Raw genomic sequence first — 27,117 nt, 5'->3', positions numbered from 1 at the left:
TTTGCCTCCTGCCTTGTCTCCGCACCTCCAGACCAGCAGCGGCAGCTGTGTATGCTTTTAACTTCGGCACAGAGCTGCCCCTAATCAATAGTTTAGCGCGGTTTCATAAGGCAGCCTCGGGGCCTTTGCTAGGCCGGCCCACATCGCATCATCGAAGCGGGCCGGCTATCAAAGGCCCCGAGGCTGCCTCATGAAACCGCGCTAAACTATTGATTAGGGGCAGCTCTGTGCCGAAGTTAAAAGCATACAGAGCTGCCGCTGCTGGTCTGAACTCTTGGGCCGCTGAAGGAGGGCAAAAAGCAGCTGTCCTGGAGGTTTCCCTTCCTCTCGCCTTTACAGGTTCCTTTTTTCCACCTTTTTTTTTTTTCCTTCAAACGGCAACGGGCCCCAGCATCGACATCAATCAAGTAAGTTCCACTGTCAATCAAGCGGTTCTGCTCGGCCAAAGCTTCCCCTGTGACATGAGCCACCCTCAGGGGAAAGAAAGTGACCCACAAAGGTGAGGGGAAGGGGGGCAGATGATGGAAGTTGGGGGGGGGGAGAGAGAGAGAGAAGGGGCAGATGATGGAATGGAGGAGATGAGAGAGAGAGAGAAGGGGACAGATGATGGAAGTGAGAAGAAGGGAGAGAGAGCAGAAGGCAGATGGATGTCAGTTGAGAAGGGAGAGCAGATGCTGAATGGAAGTGGGGAAAGAACACATACTGGATGGAAGGAGGAGATAAATAAAGGGGGAAGAAAATAGTAAGATAATGGAGGGGTGAGGGAAAGGGGTGACAAGCTGTGTGTAGACACAGTGAAAAGAGGGAAACGGGACTAAATAGTAAGAAAGAATTTAATTTAGATGGAGGCAGAAAATAGAGAAGGAAGACCAGAGAAGAAAAGGGAAGAGAGAGCAGAGAATGATCAGATCTGAGTGGAGGAAATGAGAAGAGAGATATGCTAAAAACCACAGGGGGGAGGGAAGGATAGAGATGCCAGACCATGAGGGGAACAGAAGGAAGATGATGGATGCTAGACCAAATTGGGGGGTGGGGGGGGGGCAGGAGGAGAGATGGCAGGGAAAGACAGACAGTGAATGGAAGGGGCAGATGCTGGACTGAAGAGACAGAGAAGGTTATCATGCTGCTGTACCGGGCCATGGTACGCCCTCACCTGGAGTACTGCGTCCAGCACTGGTACTTTAAGAAGGACACGGTACTACTCGAAAGGATCCAGAGAAGAGCAACTAAAATGGTTAAGGGGCTGGAGGAGTTGCCGTACAGCGAAAGATTAGAGAAACTGGGCCTCTTCTCCCTTGAGCAGAGGAGATTGAGAGGGGACATGATAGAAACATTCAAGGTACTGAAGGGAATAGACTTAGTAGCTAAGGCAGGGAGAACGAGAGGGCACTCTCTAAAGTTGAAAGGGGATAGATTCCATACAAACGTAAGGAAGTTCTGTGGTAGAAAGCAACATATTTATTTGGCTCATAACTTGCTGGCGCCCGATATTTTTAGCTCACAGTGAAAAAAGTTTGCTCACAACACCCGCCCGCTTAGAGGGAACACTGGCCACTGCCCGTGGCTTTGTGCACTGAATCAGTTAGGAAGAGGAAGCTGGCTCGAAGATAATGCCGCATCGATCGCACCATGGACCGGCGGTTGAAGAACACTGTTTTGGGCCTGATGTACGTGCTGGCCCTGTGGATGGGCAGGAAATTTCTGTGGACCGGCACTGGTCCATGGACCGGTGGTTGAAGAACACTGGTTTATATCGTCTTGGTCTTTACTGTCCCAAATCACTGTAGTCACTAATTTGAAGATGCTTCTGTTTGAAGAGGCTTTACCTCTGTGAACTGTCCCTATTGGGCTTAACGATTTTCTGCAATGTTTAATCCAAGCGTCCCACATTCATGTCAGTGAGGCAGAAAGATCGTTTTCATTTAAATCCAGCATTTCCAAGTAGAATTTTAACCTCAGTGCAACGCCCTCCTCCTGAGTACTGGGGTAATGTGTCTGTGAGGAGACATAGAAGGCATTCATTGAAAAATCCCTGTCTGGGAGTGAATGTGAAAGGACAGCACTGCCTACCAGATGGGGACTTTACTCTCAGACCTGGTAAATACCCTAAATCTTACTTCATCTGTGATTTTGTATCAGCCACTTCCAAGGGACATAGAAAATAGATGAGGATGTTTTCTCCTAGAGGAATAGAGGAAGCAGAATAAGAGACAAGACAATGTCCGAACGTAACAGCTCTCCAGGCATGACTTGTTTTCTGTGTCCCGTCCCCCCCCCCCCTCCATCCTCATAGATTGATTGAAAAGGGCCCTGACCTGGCACCTCAAGCAGCTGTCAATCTGCTCACACCTTGCAATGGCTCATATGAGAGATCCCTCCTTCAAGACTAGAGACATCAAAGAACAAGGATGAGAAATATAGGACAGAAGTGAGGGCCCCCTCCATTTGTGGAGGGGGAGGGGGGCTATAAGATAGGGAATGAAAAAAAATCTCGAGAGAGAGAATACAGGATTGGATTAGAGGAGCCCTCAGCCCAGAAGTGAGGAGGTTATTTTGAAAGATCAGGATGCCTGGAACTAATTATCATTTTCTGAAGCATAGAGTTTACTGTTCTGAGCAAAAATATTCCAGGTACAAATCTAGAGGCACAAGTGACAATAAAGTGGTCCCAAATTAATGAAGAGGACTAGAATGTTCTTTAATCAAAAGACTCCTTAGCAAGAAAACGTAGAACAGGCATATAAGATCTCTAAGGGAAAGGAAGGGATGGCAGATGGTATGGATGAGCAGACTAAGAAGAAGAAAAACAACAACAAATTTTTAGATTGAATCAGGTTGGGCAGATTAGATGGACCATTCGGGTCTTTATCTGCCGTCATGTACTATGTTACTATGACTGATCTGTTTCCCCCTTCTTCTGGAATTGTCCTTTAAAGAACCATTGAGACTGGAATGCTATCTAAGCTCACCATGCGGATAGGTCATAAGGTCTTTGTCTGCTGTCATTTTCTCTGTTTCTAACAGTAGTGTAACTGAAAGTACGCCAAGCAGTGCCGCTGAATATTGATTTTGGCCAGCCATTTACTAAGTGGGCTGGAGAGAGGCATTCTGAGGGCAAAGTCAAAGAGGAGCTGGCAGCTATGTGGGTACTGGCATTATTCATTATCAAAACCTGCAACCAAAGAGGGATACATAAAAAGCAGTCCTACTCTGGTTGCTTAGCTATGTTGGTGCTAGCGCCTGCATAGTTGTCTGTGTTTGTCCTGGCTGTCAAACACATGCTCAACCTGCTTCTCAACATCCCCTCAAGCCCTGTCACCATTACAAATTCCCTTCCCCCAAATTCCAATCATCTTCAGGGCCCCATCAGCATAATACAAATTCTTCCCCTGAATCTGATCCCTGCCCCAAATACCAACACCCCCAAGTGTCAGTAGACTCCCCCTCCGAGCCTTCCTTTAGGTCCCTGGTGGTTGAGTGATTCTTTGGAGCAAGAGCACAGCCCACTTGCTCTTCCCCCTAATAGCTTTAGCTTTAAAATGGTGGCTGGAAATTGGAACAATGATTGAGTTGATTAAATTTGCAGATGATACTAAATTGTTCAAAGTTGTTAAAACACATGCAGATTGTGAAAAATTGCAGGCAGACCTTAGGAAATTGGAAGACGGTGTCCAAGTGGCAGATGAAATTTAATGTGAACAAATGCAAAGTGATGCATATTGGGAAGAATAACCTGAATCACAGTTACCGGATGCAAGGATCCACCTTGGGGGTTAGCGCCCAAGAAAAGGATCTGGGTGTCATTGTAGGCAATACGATGAAACCTTCCACATAATGTTTGGTGGCAGCAAAAAAGCAAACAAGATGCTGGGAATTATTTAAAAAAGAGACGTTTAACAAAACTAAGACACTCCATGGTGCGACCTCACCTGGAGTATTGCGTTCATTTCTGGTCTCCTTATCTCAAGACAGATATAGTGGCACTAGAAAAGGTTCAACGAAGAGCAACCAAGATGATAAATGTGATGGGACGCCTCCTCTCATAGGAGGAAAGACTAAAAAGGTTAGGGCTCTTTAGCTGGGAAAAGAGGCAGCTGAGGGGAGATATGATTGAAGCCTAAAAAATCCTGAGTGGTGTAGAACGGGTACAAGTGGATCAATTTTTTTACTCCGTCAAAAATTACAAATACTAGGGGACACTCGATGAAGTTACAGAGAAATACTTTTAAAACCAATAGGAGGAAATATTTTTTTCACTCAGAGAATAGTTAAGCTCTGGAATGCATTGCCAGAGGATGTGGAAAGAGTGGTTAACATAGCTGGTTTTAAAAAGGATTTGGACAAGTTCCTGGAGGAAAAGTCCATAGTCTGCTATTGAGACAGACATGGGGGAAGCCACTGCTTGCCCTGGATCAGTAGCATAGAATGTTACTTCTCTTTGGATTTTTGCCAGGTACTAGTGACCTGGATTGGCCACTGTGAGGACGAGCTACTGGGCTAGATGGACAATTGGTCTGACCCAGTAAGGCTATTCTTATGTTCAACTTTAGCAATAGTTTCATGCTGCTACTACTACTAGAGATCAGCCTTCCATATATGGATGGGGGGGGTAATCAGAATTGGGGTGATCATTATCATGAGGGAAGGAGGAATTTTTACTATGCCATTAGGGACCCACAGGGAGAAGAAGACTGATTACTTTATACGAGTCCCAGTGGATATTCTGGGACTCACATAAATTCATGCAGCAAACTCTTGGCCAGTGAGCCCCAGCTATTCAATGCCAGTGTGATTCTAATTTCGCCAGAGACAGTGTTTAAAATAAATAGACTACACGCCCCCTAGTGGTCATTCTTGGAGGAGAAAATTCTAGAGAAAAATGATTCCATCCACTCTAGGCTCACCTCTGGGCTGGGAAGAGCAAATATCTTACCAAAATGCTACACAGGCTCTTTTCCCCAAAGATGCTTCTTACACAGCTGGATCTACCATCAACAAATGGGGAAAAACATTTTCTGAGAGGGAGAAACTGGTATGATTGTTACAAGCCTCAAGGAATGTCTGAAATTAATCATTGTCTTGATGTTCTTCTTCAGGTTCAGTACCAGCTGTTGTTTATAATGATATGTGTGTTGGGCATTGGAGGAAGCTTCCATTACGGCTTCCAGATTTCAGTGGTGAACGCCCCTTCGCCAGTAAGTGCAAACTGTCCAGACTTCTGACACTATCCCTAGCTTCCAGTCCAGAGGGAAGGGAGGGGAGAGCCAGTAATCCAACAGAACCTGCACTAGTATGCTAGCAAGGGGAAATGGGTCTTGTACTCCTAATTTGTACTTGCTGAGCCTGTATTCCTGGTTCCTTTGAGTTATTTTTCATGGTTGCTGATAGTAGAGGCAGGAGATGAGGAGGGCTAGAAATAAAACTCTGTCCTTCTAGCTCTGAAAGATTTTCTACCCAGCTCTAGAATCCCAAAGCTGCTGAGATGTAATGGAAAGGTTTGACGGCATGTAACAGTCTATGACTGTGCTCCTAGTCAAGAAAACACCTTTGGGCAAGTTAAATGTTTATCTGGTGCTAAAATCACCATTATGGTATCTTTTGCCATCAATCACTCAGAAGTTTTTTTAAATAGGAGGTGCCATAGCTGTACAGACTGTGCCTTCCACTTAAGGAGGACAGAATACACCATTAGTGATTAATAAACATTTATAGACTTACCTCCCCACCCCCACCCTAGTGTAACTCCTCACGCCCAACTGATGGAAATTGGGCATGAAAATCCAAGTATTCTATATAACACCATGCATAATTTCTGGGGATACTCCAGACCTGACCCTGCCCCTTCCATTGCCATGCCCCCATGGCCACATCCCCTTTCAGAGTGCATGTTACAAAATTTAGGCACACATGTTATAGATTATGATGTAGAGTAGATGTAAACCCAAAAAAAAGTAACAGAAACCCCACTTAAAATATAACAAGAAAAAAAAAAAAAAGTGGGGAATAGGATAGAACACATCAACCTTGAAACAAACAATATTTATTCATATAGACTCAAATTAAAATACATAATATTGCAAGGAAATAGAGTCCTATTTTGCAGGTGTATAAATGTAATGTCCTTGACATTCAATGACCCAGTGGGTGACCTGACATGGTCCGTGTTTCGGCCTCCAATTGGAGGCCTGCCTCAGGAGTGTGGATGTTCATCGTATGTTGCACCAATTATTTTAGAGTCTGTATTTCCAGCACCGGAGTGCCATCTAGTGGACGGACATCCACACCCCTGAGGCAGGCCTCCAATCAGAGGCCGAAATACGGACCGTGTCGGGTCATCTACTGGGTCATTGAATTTCAAGGACATTACATTTATACACCTGCAAAATAGGACTCTATTTCATTGCACTTTTATGTATTTTAATTTGAATCTATATGAATAAATATTGTTTGTTTCAAGGTTGATGTGTTCTATCCCATTCCCCACTTGGTTTTTTTTTTCATGTTGTAAAGTAGATGTATACATAAGTCCTAATTAGTACCAATTGTCAATTAACTCTACTAATTATCGATAGCACCTAATTTACTAATTTATGCACACATTTGCAATCCACACCTAAATTTGGATGACCTATATAGAATCTGGGGATAGTGCCACCAATTATAGGAACAATATGAAATGTTTAGACGTTTCCAATTATTCCCAAGACCTTTAACTGAAAATTGGTTGCTTCATATCTGATGTTTCCTTTCCAGTTCATAAAGAGCTTCATCAATGAGACCTGGCAGACTCGGTACAACTCATACGTCAGTGAGAATATCTGCACTTTACTGTGGTCTTCAATTGTGTCCATTTACAGTATAGGAGGGGTCATAGGGGCCCTTGCAGCAGGATACTTATCTCAAAGATATGGAAAGTATGTCTGACTTATAATGCCACATCTCAAAAAGGACACAGTGCAACTGGGCAATAATGATGGGCAATAATGATGCTGAAGGAGAAGACACTCCTCCCTTATGAAGAGAGGCTAAACAGGTTTGGGTTCTTCAGCTTGGAGAAAATGCAGCTGAGAAGGGAGATGATAGCAGTTTATAAAATCATGAGTGAGGAAATGATAATATATAATTGTGAGAGGGCTGGAACAGTTACTGTAAATAGGGAACAGTTGTTGATCCTGTCAGACACCACAAAAACAAGAGGATACTCCATGAAAATAAAAAACAGCCAATTGATAACAAATCATAGAAATTATTTAAGAACATAAGAATAGCCTTACTGGGTCAGACCAATAGTCCATCAAACCCAGTAGCCTGTTCTCACAGTGGCCAATCCAGGTCACTAGTACCTGGCCAATACCCAAGGAGAAGCAACATTCCATTTAGAATCCTACAGAATAGCAAGATTCTGGAATCTCAAAGAGTAACATAAGATTCCGGAACCTCAAGGAGTAGCAACATTCCATGCTATCGATCCAGGGCAAGCAGTGGCTTCCCCCATGTCTTTCACAGTAACAGAGTATGGACTTTTCCTCCAGGAAATTGTCCAAACCCTTCTTATAACCAGCTACGCCATACGATCTTACCATAACTTTGGACTAAACGTTCCAGAGCTTAACTATTCTCTGAGTGAAAAAAAATTTCCTCCTATTGGTTTTAAAAATATTTCCCTGTAACTTCATTGAATGTCCCCTAGTCTTTGTAATTTTTGACAGAGTGAAATATTGATCCACTTGTTTTGGGGTTTTTTTTAAATTGAAATTTATTAATGTATCCAAACAAGTATACAGGATATGGGAATTTACACAAAAAATATAGAAATATTATTTCTTAATACAACTTAAATCAGTCATAGAAAAAATCCCATCAAGCCCACATCCTTGAGGAGAAAGAATTATATTACATAATAACATAAAATTTAGTAATCAATAAGGGATAACACCCTTAATTTTATAGAGGCATTTAACTATTTAAACTCCTATTTTCATTGAAATTATCATAACCAAGAAAGGAAAATTTGATTCACTTGTTATGCAGTGCATAATTAAGCTGAGGAATCAGTTGCCAGAAGATGTGGTCAAGACAACCAACATAGCAGGATCCCAAAGAGGCTGGACACATTTCTGGAGGAAACATCCATAAAAATTATTAGCAGGTGAACTGAGAAGAGCTGTTGTTCATCTCTGAAAATGAACTATGGAAAACAGATCTACTTTTTTGGATCTGTCAGGCACTTGCGAACCAGACTGACCACTATCAATTAGGATGCTGAGCTCGATGGAGCCTGGTCTAACTCAGCATTGCTTTTCTTATGTTCTTAACAATAATTGTAGGATGGGAGGGAGGGAGGGAGGGAGAATAGTAATATTATGTATGGTAGATAGTTTATGGAAACTATGGTTAAAAGTATATATTTCTAATTATTGCTAGTTAAGGGAAGGCGGGTAGAAAATGATTTGTTTGTATAAAGTGCTTTTTCTGATTTGCTCTTGATAATTCATTGTAGTGCACTGTTATTATTTAAAATCAATAAAGAATTTAAAAAATAATAATAATAATTGTAGGAATCTGGGGTGTTCATGAGTACATTGCAAACAAGTGTTTTTGATGTGAATTTTCCAGCGTGGCAGCCTCCCATGTCAGTAAAGCTGAGGAGTGTTGGTGTCCAGATTTTGTTTACCCAGGATCGTTTTAGTATTGTTTAAAATTTAAGCTTGATGTGTTTTATGTATGTTCCCAGAAATGTGTTTCTGGCTTCTTCATGTGGAATCCACCTTCAACGTAGTAGTATATGTGGAATATGAGAAATGGGAAATGTAATAGATGGTCATGAAACAGGTACAGTACCTATCATTTCCACAATCACTTATGTGAAGTATAAATCAGAGAAAAATATCAAGACATAAAACCCTTGTTAGCATTTCCATTCTCTGTCTTTCTGGTTCTGGCTGATGGTAAGAGGATTTGCTAGTTCCTTCCTCATTACAGTTCCTTGACCTTTAGCCAAGGAAATTTTGGAAGAAATAGTAAGCCAAATTGAGTATTCACTTAAATAACACAAAACATTCATTTGCCATTATAGGAAGAAATGTCAACTGTGCAATAGTCTGATCCCAGTGGGAGCCGCTCTGCTCAGTGGCCTCAGCAGGGAGGCCGGTTCTTTTGAGATGATTATGGTCGGACGTTTTTTCCTTGGCCTCACTTCAGGTAAACCAGTTGTATCAAAGTCAGATGTATTCGCCAGTAGAAATGTTCACAGCAATTTTTAGTGAGAGGTTGAGGCAATGATCTTAATCCAATGGCCTTGAGAGGGTGAAAAGTAGTAAAGAAAACATAAACAGGAAATATCGGAGAAGATGTTTGCCAAAAAGGAAAGTATGAAAAAAGAGATTTGGAGACAACACAGCAATGGCGTACCTAGCATATGTGACACCCAGGGCCCATCATTTTTTGACACCCCCCCCCCATCTATATGGAAAAATATGATTTTTAGTAACAATCCACATATTGCACAACAAGAGTGTACCTAGGAAAAGGCAGCATCTTAAACACTGCAGTGAGCATTAGAACACCAACACATACATTGTAAAACTAAACAAGCCAGATCCTGCACAGTCAATTGATCCTGTACAGTTGATGCTATCAGAAAGCCATGTCCCTTTCATACACACAGACAGATACACCCTCGCCCAATATGGAATAATCACAAACTAAAAATAGAAATATGTAGACAAAAGTTAAACTGAACCGCCAAGAAACCAGACTCTGCATACAATGCAACACTACAACACCACAAAAATAGTAACACATGTCCTCTAATACTGTGCAAAATATAAAGGCAGTAGATGTAAATTTGAAAAAACTGATACACAACAATCACCACTTTACAAATTAACAAATAAAAATCAAACAAATAATGAGAAATAAGAAAATACCATTTTATTGGACTAATCCCCGTAAGCTCGGTCCCCATCCCCACAACCTGATTCCATCCCCACAAGCCTTGAATTGTTTTATATTGAACTTATTATATTAAAGTATAAAAAGAAACAATATTCTGTACAATTGTCAATTTATAAATCAGCGTCTTCTCTCCACTCTCTCTTCCCAATTTCCCTTCAGCGTCCTCAGCCCACTCTCTCTCCACTTTCCTTCAGCGCACACACATAAAAACAAGCAAGTAATTTTATATCATTTACATTCTATTCATTCATAGAAATTAAAGTCTAAATAATGCCAGTCACATAACAAAACATGATTTTATAAAAATAATTCCCTGCACATTCAAGCCTGCAAGGATTACTAGATGTCTTTCAGCAGCACCCCTCCCTCTCTCCCCCTTACCTTTGTGGCCAAGTCAAAATGATCTACCAAGAATAAAATTTTAAAAACATAAAGCACACTGTATGCAGAGAAAATGTTAATTATCATTTATATTCCGCAGGTTTTCAAAGAGGTCAAGGCAGATGACTTTATGCAATGTCACCTCAGTAACAACTATACAAAAATAGACAAATATACCCCTCCCTTTTTACTAAACCACAATAACATTTTTTAGCGCAGGGAGCTGCGCTGAATGCCCCATGCTGCTCTCGACGCGGTTTAGTAAAAGGGGGCCATAGTGCAAAATATAGACAGCATATATAAATTCTCAAAACGGACACATTTTGATCACTAAATTGAAAATAAAATAATTTTTCCTTCCTTTGTTTGGTAATTTCATCAGTCTCTGGTTGCACTTTATTCTTCTGACTGTGCATCCAATATTTCTTCCCTTCTTTCAGCCTCCTGTATGCTTCCTCTCCTCCAGACCTCATTCCCTCCCCCAACTTTTTCTTTGTTTCATCCTGAACCCTTTCTTTCTTTCTTTCTCTCTCCTTGCCCCCTTTCTTTCTGTATGTCTGTCTTTCTTTCTCTCTCTCTCTCCGTGCCCCATTTCTTTCTTTCTTTCTTTCTTTCATCCTGCCCCTTCTTTCTTTCTCTCTCCCTATGCCCCCTTTCTTTTTGTGTTTGTCTTTCTCTCTCTCTCTCCCCATGCCCCATTTTTTTCTTTCTTTGTTTCACCCTGCTCCCTTCCTTTCTTTCTGGCTCCCTGTCCCCCCCCTTTCTTTCTTTCTGGCTCCCTGCCCCCCCCTTTCTTTCTTTCTGGCTTCTTGTCTCCCCCCTTCCTTTCTTTCTTTCTCCCTGCCCTCCCCCATGCCACCACCATTGGGAAACATGCTGCTGCCACCGCTGCCGGGAAAAGGCTGCCACTGATCATCAGGAACAAGCCGGCGCTGAGTTTGCACTGCTTCTCTTCCCCTGTGGGCCGACCAACTCTTGCCGCCCGACGTAAATTCTAACGTCAGAGAGGACACAGTCAGCCAGGCAGAATTGACGTCGGGCGGTGAGAGTTGGTCAGCCCACGGGGAAGAGAAGCAAGGATGGAGAACTCGGCGCTGGTCTGTTCCCGATTGCAGCAACCTATTCCTTGGTGGGTGGCCAGCTGTGCACCCCCTTCCCCCCCCCCCTTGGTACCCCACTGCAATACAGCTACTTCATGAATGCCCACAAACTCCTCCTCATCTCAAAGGTTTTCTTGCTGGTTCATAAATTACTTTGTTCAGGTATTCCATTGTACCTATCTGACATTAGCGAATGACACAGGGACAGATTTTTCCCCGTCCCTGAAGGAACTCATTTTCTCATCCCAGCAAGTTTTTTTCCTGTCCATGCCCCATTCCTGCAAGCTCCGTCCTCATCTGCACAAGCCTCAAATCCTTTAAAATCATAAGTAGCAACATTCTGGAGCTCAGATTGTGATGTCATAATGCCTCATTCCACAATGCCTAAGCTCCGTCCTCGATCTGCACAAGCCTCAAACACTTTAAAATCATAAGTAGCAACATTCTGGAGCTCAGATTGTGATGTCATAATGCTTCATTCCACCAATGCCTAAGCTCCGTCCTCATCTGCACAAGCCACAAACACTTTAGAATCATAAGTGTTCGAGGCTTGTGCGGTTAAGGCAGAGCTTACAGGAATGGGGCAGGGACAGGGACAAAACTCACGGGGACGGGGAAATTGAGTTCCTGTGGGGATGAGGAAAAATTTGTCCCCGTGTCATTCTCTATCTGACATTCTTAACCCTGCTCCTTCCTCAGACTATATGAATCAACTGGTCCTGCCTTCCACCTTTCTACCTTGAGTGCACGAAACAGTCCTGTTTGTACCTGGGTCCTCTTCTTGCCCTTAAGTTAGGCAGTGAATTTAATTGGGTAAACTTAATACCAAGCTGAGAATGTTCCTGGCCAGTGAGATCTTTTATTTTCCCATCTCTTTCCCCTCCTATCCTTCTCTTCCATCTTTGCTGCTTGGTTAGTGTATTTCTTCTCTTTCTTTTATAATATTTGTTGTTTTATATAGCTTGATGATTGGTTTATCAAGAAATGAAACTAAACTAAGCTTCATTACCCCGCCCTCTTTTTCATCTCCTGTGCTTTCATGCCCTTTATTGACCCTTTCGCCTTTCTTCTACCCTCTGATGGTTTGTAAACATGTAACTCCTATCCCTAATGTATTTTAGGGCTTATTTGTTTGTTTTTTTGTTTAATAGTAGTATTGTAAACTGCTCAATATTCACGTACTAGCGGTATATCCCTTAAAGGGTTTGGCTTTACATTGGATTGGATATATTCGACTGGGTAACAAGACAACTGGATGCCGGGGAGTCCCTGGACGTAGTGTATTTGGACTTCAGCAAAGCTTTGGATAGCGTCCCACACCGCAGGTTATTGAACAAGTTGAAATCGCTGGGATTAGGGGAAACACTAGCTGCATGGGTTAAGGATTGGCTGAGCGGTAGAATTCAGAGGGTGATGGTAAATGGTACCCCATCCAAAACATCAGATGTGACCAGTGGAGTGCCACAAGGCTCGGTCTTAGGTCCAATCCTATTCAACATATTCATAAGTGATATGACCCAAGGGCTCAGAGGAAAAATATCATTGTTCGCCGATGACGCCAAACTGTGCAACATAGTAGGTAAAAGCACTATGCCTGACAGTATGACGCAGGACCTACTACTATTAGAACAATGGTCATCGACTTGGCAGCTCAACTTCAATGCTAAAAAATGCAAAGTGATGCGCCTGGGTAAAAGAAATCTGTGCAGGACTTACACGTTAAATGGTGAGACCTTAGTTAGGACCACGGAAGAACGGGATTTAGGAGTAATCATTAGTGATGACATGAAAACTGCCAATCAAGTGGAAAAGGCTTCCTCCAAGGCAAGGCAAATGATGGGTTGTATCCGTAGAGGTTTTATCAGCAGGATGCCAGAGGTCATAATGCCACTGTACAGGTCCGTGGTGAGACCTCATTTGGAATATTGTGTTCAATTCTGGAGACCACATTACCAGAAAGATGTGCTGAGAGTTGAGTCAGTTCAGCGGATGGCCACCAGGATGGTCTCGGGGCTCAAGGATCTTCCGTATGAAGTAAGGTTGAATAAATTGCAGCTGTACTCACTTGAAGAACGAAGAGAGAGAGGAGACATGATTGAGACATTTAAATATATCACGGGTCGTATCGAGGTGGAAGAGGATATCTTTCGTCTTATGGGACCTTCGTCCACCAGAGGGCATCCGCTGAAAATCAGGGGAGGGAAATTTCATGGGGACTCCAGAAAGTATTTCTTCACTGAGAGGGTGGTCGATCATTGGAATGAACTCCCACGGCAGGTGATTGAGGCCAACAGCGTGGCAGATTTCAAAAATAAATGGGATATTCATGTGGGATCTCTAATGAGGTAAGGGCAGGAGGTTGGTGAGCAAACTCATGGGGGAAGGGTCACTGGAGTGGGCAGACTTGATGGGCTTTGGCCCTTTTCTGCCGTCATTTTTCTATGTTTCTATTACAAACATAGAACATGTTTCTATGTTCTATGTTAGTAATAAATCCAATCCAATCTAAAGCCAAACCCTTTAAGGGCAATTTTGTAAGGGCTGCCTAAATGTACGTGCCAGTTGAACGTACTGCTTTAAAGAATAGGCACACTTACGCATGTGAATGATGTCAGAAAGAACTTGTGCTATAATGTTTAATCCACTAAACAAGTGGGGTGTTTGGGTTTTTTTCCCCCCAATTTCTGTTCAAGGTTTGGGTCTTAGTTTACATGCACAATATGCAGGAGAGATTGCCCCCAGGAAATTCCGTGGATTTACAAACACTTCAATCTCCATTTTTGTGACAATAGGAAAATGCTTTGGGCAAATCTTTGGGCTGCGGTAAGTCCAGTGTACGCTTATGAGCATGCTGATTTTTTTTTTTTTTTTTTACTGCTCTTTTTAAAACATACTAAAAATAAATTTATGATCTGTGTTCTTCAGTGAAATTTTAGGAACAGAAACCCTTTGGCCATTGCTTCTGGCTGCCAGCGGAATATCCTCAGCGATTCAGCTGGTCACACTGCCTTTCTTTCCAGAGTCACCTCCCTACCTCCTAATGCAAAAAGGAAACAAAGAAGCCTGCATAAAAGGTAAAATGAGCCAGAAGCTCTTCACCTAAATAGATTTGCTATTATTTACCATATTTTTCACATTATAAAAGACGCACCTAGGTTTAGAGGAGGAAAACAAGAAAAAAAAAACATTCTAAACCAAATTGTGTACCATTTAATAAAATATACCAGGCTTTGCACCCAGCCCCCCCCCCCCCTCACTCCCTACTGGGCTCTGCACCCAGCCCCCTTCCCTCCCTGCCCTATCAGGCTATGCAGCCAGCTCCTCTCCTTGCCAGGCTCTGTACCCTATCCCACCGTCCAGCCTTGTACCCAGTCCCCCCGGCACAGGGCAGGTCTAGTGGTAGGCAGCCCCCCCCCCCCCGGCCCAGTACCTTTTTTAATTCTGGTGGTCCAGCGCTGTGTCGGCAGGAGCTTTCCACGCTCCTGCCCCTCCGTTGTTGGACAGTTGCCTCCTCATCTCTTGCGGCCGTCGAGCAAGAGAGGGAGAGGGGGAGGGGCACGAGCACGGATAGCTCCTGCCGATACAGCGCTGGACCACCAGAAATTTAAAAATGTACCAGGGGGGGAGGAGATGTTTAAAAAATTGTTATAGTCGCTCCATAAGACGCAAAGACATCTTTTGGGGAGGAAAAAGTGTGTCTTATGGAGCGAAAAATACGGTATTTAAAAACTCCACTTACACCTAAGCGGTCCACATAGTACATCCATAATATTTAGACATTACAACAATAAATAGACCAAACTTTAAAATGCACTCTAAGAAAGTAGCATAAACCATCTTTCATTTAAAAAAAAGCTTCTGCACATAGGGTTGTGTTCAGCACTTTTTTAAATTTCTGAATATCAGAAATTACCCTGAGTGATCCTGGTAGCTTGTTTCACCAAGTCACCCCTGCCACCGAGATTACAGAAGATCACATTTTAGCATAATGCACTGTCGTTAATTCCTTGCTCTCTATTAACTTATGAATTATAGAATATTAATGGAAGTCAACATTTATGTGCTTACTTTTAGGCATACCCACTTACATTATATCAATAAAGGCCCAAATGCACGCACCTAAATGAGGCGCTTTAGAGCATAAATGACAATATTCTATCACCTACGTGTGTACAGTTTTGACAATGGTCAACTACTTGGCAGCTAGGCTTCAATGCTAAAAAATGCAAGATAATGCACCTGGGTAAGAGAAACCCGCGTAGAACTTATGTACTAAATGGTGAGACCTTGGTTAGGACCACGGCGGAACGCGACCTAGGGGTGATCATTAGTGAGGACATGAAGGTTGCCAATCAAGTGGAGAAGGCTTCCTCCAGGGCAAGACAAATGATGGGGTGTAGCCGCAGAGGTTTCGTCAGCAGGAGACCTGAAGTTATGATGCCGTTGTACAGAGCCATGGTGAGGCCTCACTTGGAGTACTGTGTTCAGTTTTGGAGACCACACTACCAAAAGGACGTGCTGAGGATCGAGTCGGTTCAGCGAACAGCCACCAGGATGGTCTTGGGGCTCAAGGATCTCACGTATGAAGAAAGATTTAAAAAATTGCGGCTGTACTCACTTGAGGAAAGAAGAGAACGGGGAGATATGATTGAAACATATAAGTACATCACGGGACGCATCAAGTCAGAAGATGATATCTTCTGGCTCATGGGACCCTCGACCACCAGAGGGCATCCGCTGAAACTCAGGGGAGGGAAGTTTCATGGCAACTCCAGGAAGTACTTCTTCACCGAAAGAGTAGTGGATCATTGGAACAGACTCCCACTCCAGGTGATAAAGGCCAGCAGCGTGACGGATTTTAAGAGAAAATGGGATACTCACGTGGGATCTTTAAGGGAGTAAATTCAGGGGAGGGGATACTTGGAATGGGCAGACTTGGTGGGCTATAGCCCTTTTCTGCTGCTTTTTTCTATGTTTCTATGTTTCTACCCTAGTGCCTCCCCTTTGCATCTACACACTATGAGACTTGTGCACTTACACCATAGATTATCGCTGAGCATGCACATAGAACTCATCGGGCTCATAATCAGAAAACACAGACATCCAAAAAGCATCCTAAATTGGCACTTGGACGTCCTTTTTTTTTTCCAAGTATATTTATTAGCAATTGCAAAAGGGAACATACAACCAAAGGGGGATCAAATAGGTACAGTCCAAAACAATCAAGTGTCGCAGCAAGAGGCAGAACATGCCAACAACAAGATAGAGAACAATATACCCTTAGTTAGATGCCCATCACAATTGACATTTTAGGTAAGAAAATACCCCCATCCATACACACCCAAACCACAGTCAACCGTCCTCAAGTCACAACAAACACTCACCAGGTTCTCAGTCATTCATATCCCCCATGCAACCATGTATCATCTACCTAGGGAAAAATGGCACCAGCCCCTGAAAGGAGTCAGTGCATAGGAGCTGCAGCAACATCCGCATTGCCAGAACACAGGAGCAAGGCCCTCAGCCAAAGAGCTAGGTAACCCCGGTGTGCTAGGTGCCCCAATTTAAGAGTGTACTGTACTTCATAGCGGCCTACCTCAGCCAAGCGAGCAAGCCACTGCGGGAAAGGGGCTACAGTGTCAGTCACCCAATGTTGCAACAGAAGCTTTTTTGCCGCCATGATAGCCATGTAGAGAACTTGCCGCTGAGGCAACGTGAGCCCCACCTCAAGCGATCTACGCTGATCCCCTAGCAGCAATAAACCATAATCCCAGGGCACAGCGCGTTGAACAAGGCACTCCAAAAATGGAAGTACTTGCAGCCAGAGTTTGGAGGCAGGACATTCCAAAAAATGGTGGATGAGAGTACCCAGAGCGGTGACATTTACTGCAAACCTCCCCCTCCCACAGGCCCATACGTGCCCCCTGTACCCTGGAGATATAAGCTCGGTGCAGTATTTTAAACTGCATCTACCCAAAATCCGTGGAGCCCCTCACGGCGTATACCATGGCAAAAAGATCAAGAAAGGTCTTCCGCTCATAGGTGATATCAAGGTTTGAGTGCCACTGGGAAACCAATCTATCAATGGAGCCCATGGCCGAAGCGTTCTTCAAAATGCGGTAACAGGTGGCCAACTTGTTCAATTCAGGAGTCACCTGAAAAAATTGGCTATCTGGGGACCACAGAGCCAAGCATCCCCCCATCTATGACGAAGGGACTGGTAGTAATGGCGGGCTTGAAGGTAAGCCCAGAAATGAGTTTGGGGCAGATGCCAATGGGACTGTAGCTGGGCAAACGTAGGAAACTGGCCACCCCCCACATTGAGAAGATCCTGAAGTGATCTGCACCCTCTCTGCTCCCACTGCCGAAACCAAGAGTGTCCCACTCCCGGGGGAAAATCAACATTACCATACAGCTGTAACAAGGGGGAAGCCGCCGGCACTTGGACGTCCTAATTGTCAGGATATCCTAGTGCCGTTAATCGAAAGCACATTTGTTTGTTTATTTGTTTATTTATTTATCCCCGCCCTTATCCAGGGCAAGTTACATATTTACATACAAAATACAACAGTACAGTTTACATTCAATACAACATCAAGAAAATCATAAAGCAAATACACCCATACATACAGGATATAAAAATACATGAACCATGCAAGTCGCTTCAAGCTCATACATCATTGTAGCCTATAAAAACTGGCCAGATCGTAAAGTACATCAAAATATAAAATTGCATGTCACATTTAAACTACCTTTCTGGACTTCTAGCGAGGTATCCCAGCCTTTCGGCATCCAGATCACGAGATGGGCATGGTGGAGGCGGGCTAAGGGCAGGCTTTGGGCGAGCTTAAGGGCAGGCTAGACAGGGACGTGTTGCAGCGATAATCAAATGTTTTGCAAAACATCCTGAACGGAATTTACACGTTTGGAACTAGACCTGTCTTAGAAGCATCTGAGTGCCACTGGTCAACTGACCAGTTGACCACTGCATGCTTCAAGGTAAGACATCCCCACACGCCCCTTGTACTCACTGACCCCCCCCCCCTTCCAGCAAACAAAAATGAGAACAAATAGGTATATACCTAGCTCTAAAACAGCAGCATCTGGTATAGGGAAGCCTAGCAGAGCTGCATACAGGTGTCTTAAGTAGCCTGGTGGGTGGGCTAGTGAACCATAGAGAGGATGACCCAGGCCCATAAGCCACTCTAACTACTACATTTATGGCAGAACGTGGGAGCCTACCCAAACCCTACTATACTGTACTGTCATATAAGTGCCACCTGCAGCCATAAGTGCTATTGGGGTGGTACACTGGTAGGTATAGTAGGTTTGTTTTTTTTTGGGGGGGGGGGCTCACCATAAATTATAAGGGAGTTATGGATAGTTATACATCTGGCACCCTTTATGTGAAGTTCACAGCAGTGTCTTCCAAGGTGTTCTATTGCTCTGTTGGGATATCTATGTGGCCAGTTCATTACTATTCTAGCCCCTCCCATGTCTATTTGAACGCTTTCAACATGGATGTTTTTCTCATCAAAAATGGGGTATAAAGTTAGACGTCTTGGTGGCCAAGACATCTAAGTGGACAATTAAAAAAAAAAAAAAATTATTATTATAGTTGGACGTCCAGCAGTTTGCCGTTCGAAAATGGCCATGTCTGTTCCTGGTTTTGGGTTGTTGTTTTTTAATGCCCCTCCACGTGTATAAATGTTTCATTCACATGTGGAAGTACAAGTATTCCATAATTTTAGTGTGCTGCAAATCATGTTTGCATTCATGCACTAAGACACCGATTCTATCAGGGGTAGGGAACTCCGGTCCTCGAGAGCCATATTCCAGTCGGGTTTTCAGGATTTCCCCAATGAATATGCATGAGATCTATTTGCATGCACTGCTTTCAATACATATTCATTGGGGAAATCCTGAAAACCCGACTGGAATACGGCTCTCGAGGACCGGAGTTCCCTACCCCTGCTATATATGGTGCCTAATAAATTGGCACTGATTAGTGTGGCGTTAAGCGTGATTCTATAAAAATTAGGCACACTGTATAAAACAGGGGTAGGCAACTTCGGTCCTCAAGAGCCGGAATCCAGTCAAGTTTTCAGGATTTCCCCGATGAATATGCATTGAAAGCAGTGCATGCAAATAGATCTCATGTATATTCATCGGGGAAATCCTGAAAACCAAACTGGATTCTGGCCCTCGAGGACTGGAGTTGCCTGACATCAGAGGAGGGGCAGGACCATGGCAGAGGGAACGTGCTGCGGAGGCTGATAGTAGCCTGCAAGGAACGCTACAGCACCAGCGATCTTCTCTGCAGGCTGTGGTAATTAGCTGAAACTAAGATCGGGAGGAAGCTGGAGGACACTGCAAAGAAGGGGGGAATATGCAGGCCTTCGGGGGGGGGGAGATTTATAAACTATAAAGAGTTTTACCTCATGCAAAATTGTTATTTATTTTTCTGCGGCCCTTCAAGTACCTACGAATCCAAAATGTGGCCCTGCAAAGGGTTTGAGTTTGAGACCACTGGCTTAAGTGATGCTAGGCATTGCTAGGCGTTCTAACTTTTAGGAGCACTGTATTTATACCAGGGTTTTTTGTGGCCTAAATGTATGCGCCTAATTTAGACGTACAATGGCGCTGAAGTCAGAAACAGGCACCTAACTCGAAATCACACTCATGATCTGCCTCTAACCATGCCCAATTTACGCACTTTGGTCTGGGCGCCTACTTTTTATAGAATCGCATTGTTTCGAGTTAAACGCCGAGGCCCAAATTCTCTTTAGTGTGCCTTAAGTTAGGTGGCGATAGGCACCTTACCGCCGCCTAACTTAATTGTTTTAATTGGTGATAAATGGCGTGGTCATTGACCATCTCATTAAAAACCAATTGTTTATTGTTTATTCAGATTTTTGATTAAACGCTTTTTCGAAACTACAAAGCGTTGAACAAGATTTAAAATAACATTTAAACAAAAATTTAACAATTAAAACATACATTTCTATAAAAAAAAAAACTACAAGACTGACAGCAATTACATACTAGGTAAATACGGACCGAAAGGCCCCTAAACACGAATAGGAAGAGGGGGAGAAATACAATCGATATAGAAAATGTGAGAAACATTTAAGGTAAACACAAAAAGGGACTGGGAAAATAAATGTAAAAGACAAGAATAGGTTAATTTCTAAAATACAATTGATCAATTAAAAGCATCTTTAAAAAGAAAGCACTTTAAATTGCTTTTAAAAAATTTTAAGTTTTTTTCAGTTTTTAAGTGTAAAGGAAGAGAATTCCAGATCATAGGGGCTGTCACAGAAAAAATTGAGGTACGACGTGTACCGATTATTTTTAAAGATGGAATGTTAAGATTGTATTAAAACTCTCGGAGGGTCATACGGGATCAAAAGTCTGTCTATAAATGCTGGTGTATTGGTCTGCAAAGTTTTAAATGTCAGAAAGGCGATTTTATAAGTTACCCTGTGTGGGACAGGCAACCAGTGGGCTTTTTGAAGCAAAGGAGTAACATGATCAAATTTCTTTAAAATCTAATTTCTTTAAAATCTAATTTAAAAAATATATATATAAGCGCTTGCACGTGCCTACAAATGATGGCATCCAACTCCCATGCATAGAGGCACCTACCAGCGCCTATATCTAAAGAAGGCGTAGTTTATGCCGGAAGTAGACATAGGTGCCAATATGCGCCTCTAGGGATGCAATTCTCGTCAAAAGTAGGCACCGGAAATATAGGCCTGTAAAAACCCTGGCCTACATTTCTGGTGCCTACTGTTGACATGGCCGCAATTCTCGAAACAGTGCAGCCATGTGATTGGCATGCGATCGGCACCACTTTTCTAAGCAGCCGCTGCTAACAGCGCTGTACAGAGAATCTGTCCCCTATTTTTCAGTTGAGTCCAATTAACGGCAGTTATGAGGTTTAAGTGCTAATTATAAGCATCAATTAAGCCTATTAATCACATCAGCTAGGTGCCTAACTTTAAGCACACTTTATAGAATTTGGGGGTAAGTTTGTATAATTGGGTGAAAAATGGTGTGGCTGAAATAAAATACTTTCCTCAATCCAAGAAGGGAACAAAGCACTTGCACTGACAGATAAGATGAGTGAAGGAATGAACACTCATACTGTACCTAGACATTTTCTGCATTTAAATTTTATTACTCACCTTCACAAAACTGAGCTCAAGGCAACTTATAGACAGGAACAGTTGGTAGGTCCCCTGCCTTATAGGGTTTATAATCTCAGATTTATACCTAAAACAACATAGGGTGAAAGACTTGCCCAAAGTCACAAGTAATGTCAATGGGAGAAGTAGGTTTGGCATCTAGCATCCAGGGTTCACAGCCTGCTGCTCTAATCACTAGGAAACCAACACAGGAGAAAATCATTCTCACAATGGAGAATAAAAGAAAGAATAGCGAAGGCGACCTCTGTGTTCTAAAACTTTATTTACTTGAAGATTCAGCCCATAGATGTTTTGGCCTAAACAACCTGCATCAAGGATCCTGCTTTTGAATATCTTTTCACTGGAAACATTGTAGGCGAAATCCAGCCCAATGGCGTCCGACATCACAATGACTCTCATGTGAGATGTATGTGTCAAATCTTCAAGTAAATAAAGTTTTAGAACGCAGAGGTCGGTCACCTCCACTGTTCTTTTTTTTTTCCTTTTCTCTAATCACTAGACCACTCCTCTACTAAATGATGATAGGGATTTGTGAAAAATGAATCATTGAAAGCAGTGAAAGTAATTAAGAGTCTGACCAACTGATGACCTAGTTCAGGGGTAGGCAATTCTGGTCCTCGAGAGCCACAGGAAGGTCAGGTTTTCATGATATCCACAATGAATATATATGAGATGGATTTGCATGTACTGCCTCCTTGCAGATCTATCTCATGCATATTTATTGTAGATATCCTGAAAACCTGACTCGCCTGTGGCTCTCGAGGACCGGAATTGCCTACTCCTGACCTAGTTTATTCTTGTTCTCTTCTCTAGCCATAAAGCAGCTCTGGGGAGAAGGAGATCATCATGATGAGATTGAGGACATGATGAGGGAGCAAGCTGCAAGAAAAGGAACCAAAATTCTGAGTATCCTAGAGCTGCTGAGAGAGAAATCCTTGAGATGGCAGCTGTACTGTGTATTTGCCTTGATAATTGCCTTACAGCTCTGTGGAATAAATGCAGTTAAGTGTAATTGTCAATCTGCATGTGGATACTCATTAGTATACCATGATTTATCTGCCTTCATTTTTCTCTGTTTTATATGTGATCAAACTTGATATAATCACTGGAAGGGGGACATTAAGGAAAACTACTGCAGTTACATTTAACTTTAAAATGGGAAACGATAAGAAAATTAGAACAGAACTAAATAGAGTAACTGCAAAGGTGAGAACATTGCAAATGATGTGAACACTAGTGCTGCCCGATTCAGGGAAAAAAAATTTGATTCGATTCGATTCAGCCTATTGAATTGGTTTTTCGATTCGATTTTCCTGCCCAATTGGGTGTTTTTGTTTTTTTTTCAAACATCCTGGTGGGTTTATTTTATAGCCTCTTCACCCCCTTTGCCTTCTTCTAACCACACTGGCGCTGTGGTGTAAACAAAATAAACAAACAAAAAAGACTTTTCCTCTCTCTGTTAAATCCTAGCTCGCATTTGCGGTCTAACACCAGCTCTGACAGGATACACATTTCAAATCTGACATATTGTAATCAAAAAATGGAAAATAAAATTAGTTTTTCTACTTTTTTGTTGTCCGGTCATTATTAAAATCTTGTTGGTCCCAGGCTCTGGTTGTCTTCTGATAACTTGCTTGCCAGGGTCTCCTTCTTTCTTCTTTCTCCGTGCTAACCATCCATCTGCCATCTCTGTCCTCCCCTTCCGTTTCCCTTCCCTCCCCCGGAGGTCTGGCATCTTTCTATTTTTTTCGTCTCCATCCACAGATCCACCTTTTCTTAACTACCCTTTCATCCAGCCTCTCTCCCTCCTTCCCTACCACCCCAGGGTCCACCGTCTCTCCCTTTCTTTTCCCAACTACCCTCCTATCCAGTATCTCTATCCCCCCTCCACACCATCCCTTGTGTCTAACTTCTTTCCCTTTCTGTTCCTTCCATCCCTAAATCCCATTGTCTATCATCTCTCTCCCTCTCCTCTATTTTTAGACCCATTATTTCTTCCCCCTCCTAAGTCCGCCATATGCACGTCTCTTTGAACCCCCCCTTCCCTCCCTTCCTCCCTCCATGTATTATACACCAGGGCCCCCTCTCCCCTGAAGGTCTGTCCTCCCTGAAGGCCTGTCCCCCCCCTTGAAGGCCTGTCCTCCCTTAAAGGCCTGTGCTCCCCTTAAAGGCCTATGCCACCATCCCTGGCCTGTCCCCACTTTGAAGGCCTGTCCCCCCCTTGAAAGTCTGTCCCCCATTGAAGGTCTGTGCCCCCCTTAAAGGCCTGTCCCCCCCCTTAAAGGCCTATGCCACCATCCCTGGCCTGTCCCCACTTTGAAGGCCTGTCCCCCCTTGAAGGCCTGTCCCCCCCCTTGAAGGTCTGTCCCCCCCTTGAAGGCTTGTCCCCCCTTGAAGGCTTTCCCCCCCTTAAAGGCTTTCCCCCCCTTAAAGTCCTGTCCCCCCCTTAAGGCCTGTCCCCCCTGAAGGCCTATGCCCCCATCCCTGGCCTGTCCCCCCTTTGAAGGTCTGTCCCCCCCTTAAAGGCCTCCTCTCCCCCTTAGAGGCCTGTCTCCCACCTTGAAGGCCTGTCCCACCCCCCACTCCAAAGGACTGCGTCCCCCCTTCCCCCCCCCCCCCCGGAAGGCCTCCGTGTTCCCCCTGGCCTCCCCGCACCGTTTACCTTCTAGTTGCAGCCTGCACAGAAGATCACGGTTATAGGGTCTTTGCAAACTTCTTTAGCTGTTTCCTCTGCTGCAGTCCCGCCCCTCCTCTGACGACAGAGGCAGGATTGCGGCGGAGGAAACCACTAATAGCAGTTTGCAAAGACACTATAACTGCGATCTTCTGTGCAGGCTGCAACTAGAAGGTAAACGGTGCGGGTAGGCCAGGGGGGAAGCGGGAGGCCAAGGGGGAAGCCGGACGCCAGGGTGGGAAACCGGATGCCAGGGGGGAAGCTGGACAGCAGCACTTCCCAACTGACCCTCCCTCCTCGCTCTCTAAAGCAGGTGCGGCTGCGGCCAGCCAGCAAGAGCAGCGCTGCTGCTCTTGCTTTAGGGGTGGGAGGGGAGGGTCTGAATCGGGAAGCCAATTTTTTTTTTATTTTAAATCAGTTCGAATCGATTCACCCAAAGTGAATCGGTGAACCAATTCAAATCGTAAATCGGGCAGCACTAGTGAACATAGTTTAAAAATACCATCTTGGAAGCTCAGATAAAATGTATTCCATGCATTATGGAAAAAAAAATTTGACCAAAACACTATCAGCCTGGTTAAGTGGTGAACTGAAAAAGACTATTAAACCCAAAAGAATATCTTAAAAAAATAGAAAACAGATCCAAATGAAGAAAATAAGAAGCAGCATAAGCACTGAGAAGTTAGATGTACAGCACTATAAGGTAGGTAAAAAAAGATTTACAAATAAACTTGCTATAGAGGCAAAAACTCATAAGAACTTCTTGAAGAGCAAGAAGCCTATGAAGAAACCAAACTACTGAATAACCAAAATATAAAAGGGATATTGAGAGAGGAGAGGGCCATAGTTGGAGAAAGAACCACACCAGAAACACTGTGATGCTGATGACTTAGAGCAGGAGTGAGGATTTCCCCAATGAATATGCATGAAATCTGTTTGCATGTCTTGCTTCCATTGTATGGAATAGATCTCATTTAATCCTGAAAATCCAAATGAGCTGCAACCCTTAAGGACCAAATTTGCCCACCCCTGATTTAGAAAAACCGAAGCACTTCATAGTGAGCCTTGAAGATGTAATAGAACAAAGTGACAAACTAAATAGTAACAAATCACCAGGATAAGTTGGTGTATGGCCTCAGAGTTCTAAAAGAATGATATTGCAGACCATGTAATGGCAATCTTTTAAAAAAGACTTAGGGGGATGATATAGGACACTATAGACTAGTGAATCTGACACCAGTGTCAGGCAAAAGGTAGAAGCTACTATAAATAACAAATTATGAGCGATATGGATGAACATAGATTTAACAGAGAGAGGTCTTGCTTTTCCATTCTGTAAAATGGTGGATACAAGGGCAGTGTTTGAATTTAAGAAAGAATGAGACAAACACAGAGGATCACTGAGGAAGAGGAGTGAGTTGTAGAGACTAGGCGATTAGTATGGATAGGTAGACTGGATAGGCCACGTGGTCTTTCTCTGCCACTTATCTCTGGGTGTGAGCAACAAAGAATGTATCTACTCTTTAGGATCCTGCCAGGTATTTGTGACCTGGATTGACCACTATTGGAAGCAGGATGCTGGGCTAGATGAACCTTTGATCTGACCAGGAAGTTTTCTGTATTAATAGCATTAGTAGGTTGAAATTCACAGTTTGTCCTGATCAGACCCCTCTCCAGTCAACAGAAATTGTATGTCCTTCGGTAGCTCAAGTTCTCTGCCTCCTATGAGGAGAAGCTGCTGATTCTTTTCTGTCAGATACCCAACAGACTTGGCCAAAGAGACGAGATTTGCATGGGTCCAGGATTGGGGAGGCAGAATGGGGCGGGCCTGGAGTTGGAATGGGGCGGGGCCACATGTTCTCTTTTTCCAGATGCAAAATCTCTGGTATGAGAAAGAGAGGGAGAGAGACTAGGTTTGGTCTTTTATGATTGTGGATTTGGGTCAGAGAGACTGTTTGAGGGCTGGGGAAGGGTTATGAAAGAGAAAGAGACTAGATGAAGGTTATAGAGGGGATATGAGAGGGAGAGAGAGTAGGTGAAGGCTGGGAAGGGGTATATGAGAGAGAAAGAGGGTGAACGCTGACGAGACACTGAGAGAGAGAGTCTGATGGGGACTCAGGCTATGGAGATATATGAAACAAAGAGACAATTACCTCTTTGCTTCATCCATCAAGAGGGTGCTATCCCACAGTTATAGCCTACTTTGGGAAGGGAGATTGCTGGCTTCTGCAAGTGCAGAAGTGTAGCCAGACCTCAGTTTTTTGAGTGGTCTTGGAAGTGGACATGACCCAAGTATTTCCACTCTGCCCCCCACCCCACCCAAGCCAGGAATGCCCCAAAATAGCCTATGTTCACACAGGCACTCACTAGTAATTTTCAGCAGTGATAACCAGTTAAGTGCCAAATTAGCAGATAGCCCCAAACAAGGAATTTAACCGTTCAACAGCTGTTTCTGACCAGTTAAATCATTTTGAATATTGAACATTTTGAGTAAAAATTTATAGACTCAGCCCTAGCAAATTTTCAGAGGCCAATTTATGAGCAGAACTCTCAAAGTCAGGAGCATAAATCACTTGAATATTGAGCCTTTAGTTTCTAAAAGAGCTACTGCTGATCTGGGAGGGGGGCTTCCTGCCCCTCCCCCCAAAAAAAAACAACATCATTGCAGATAATGTTGGAGGGGTGAGGAAGAAAACTCAAGCGAGGTCTCAGCTGCTGGCACCCATGTTTGTGGGCTGGTCCTAGATTTAATGAAAATTTAATGAAAAACAATGCTCCCTCACCCCCTCCACTG

At 43.5% G+C, this 27,117-nt stretch overlaps 1 protein-coding gene across 5 annotated transcripts in view; it reads left to right on the top strand.

Moving 5' to 3' along the window:
* The window catches only part of LOC117365090 (solute carrier family 2, facilitated glucose transporter member 11-like), a 71,217-nt gene that overhangs the window by 13,433 nt on the left and 30,667 nt on the right, over nucleotides 1-27,117 (top strand). The window contains exons 1-7 of one of the 5 annotated variants that reach the window (XM_033955037.1): nucleotides 2,026-2,097; nucleotides 5,097-5,195; nucleotides 6,754-6,914; nucleotides 9,077-9,201; nucleotides 14,132-14,261; nucleotides 14,364-14,512; nucleotides 22,463-22,650. In XM_033955037.1, coding sequence (XP_033810928.1) covers nucleotides 2,074-2,097; nucleotides 5,097-5,195; nucleotides 6,754-6,914; nucleotides 9,077-9,201; nucleotides 14,132-14,261; nucleotides 14,364-14,512; nucleotides 22,463-22,650 — 876 coding nt within the window. In that variant the 5' untranslated portion in view covers nucleotides 2,026-2,073. Of the gene's footprint in view, nucleotides 1-2,025; nucleotides 2,098-4,604; nucleotides 5,196-6,753; nucleotides 6,915-9,076; nucleotides 9,202-14,131; nucleotides 14,262-14,363; nucleotides 14,513-22,462; nucleotides 22,651-27,117 lie in introns of those variants that run through there. The other 4 variants (XM_033955038.1, XR_004540349.1, XM_033955036.1 and 1 more) reach the window with 4 other exon arrangements.

This window comes from Geotrypetes seraphini, chromosome 8 (assembly GCF_902459505.1).
Source record: "Geotrypetes seraphini chromosome 8, aGeoSer1.1, whole genome shotgun sequence".
Taxonomy (NCBI): Eukaryota; Metazoa; Chordata; class Amphibia; order Gymnophiona; family Dermophiidae; genus Geotrypetes; species Geotrypetes seraphini.
Note: the sequence above shows the minus strand (reverse complement) of the source record. Positions and strands in the feature narration are given on the sequence as shown.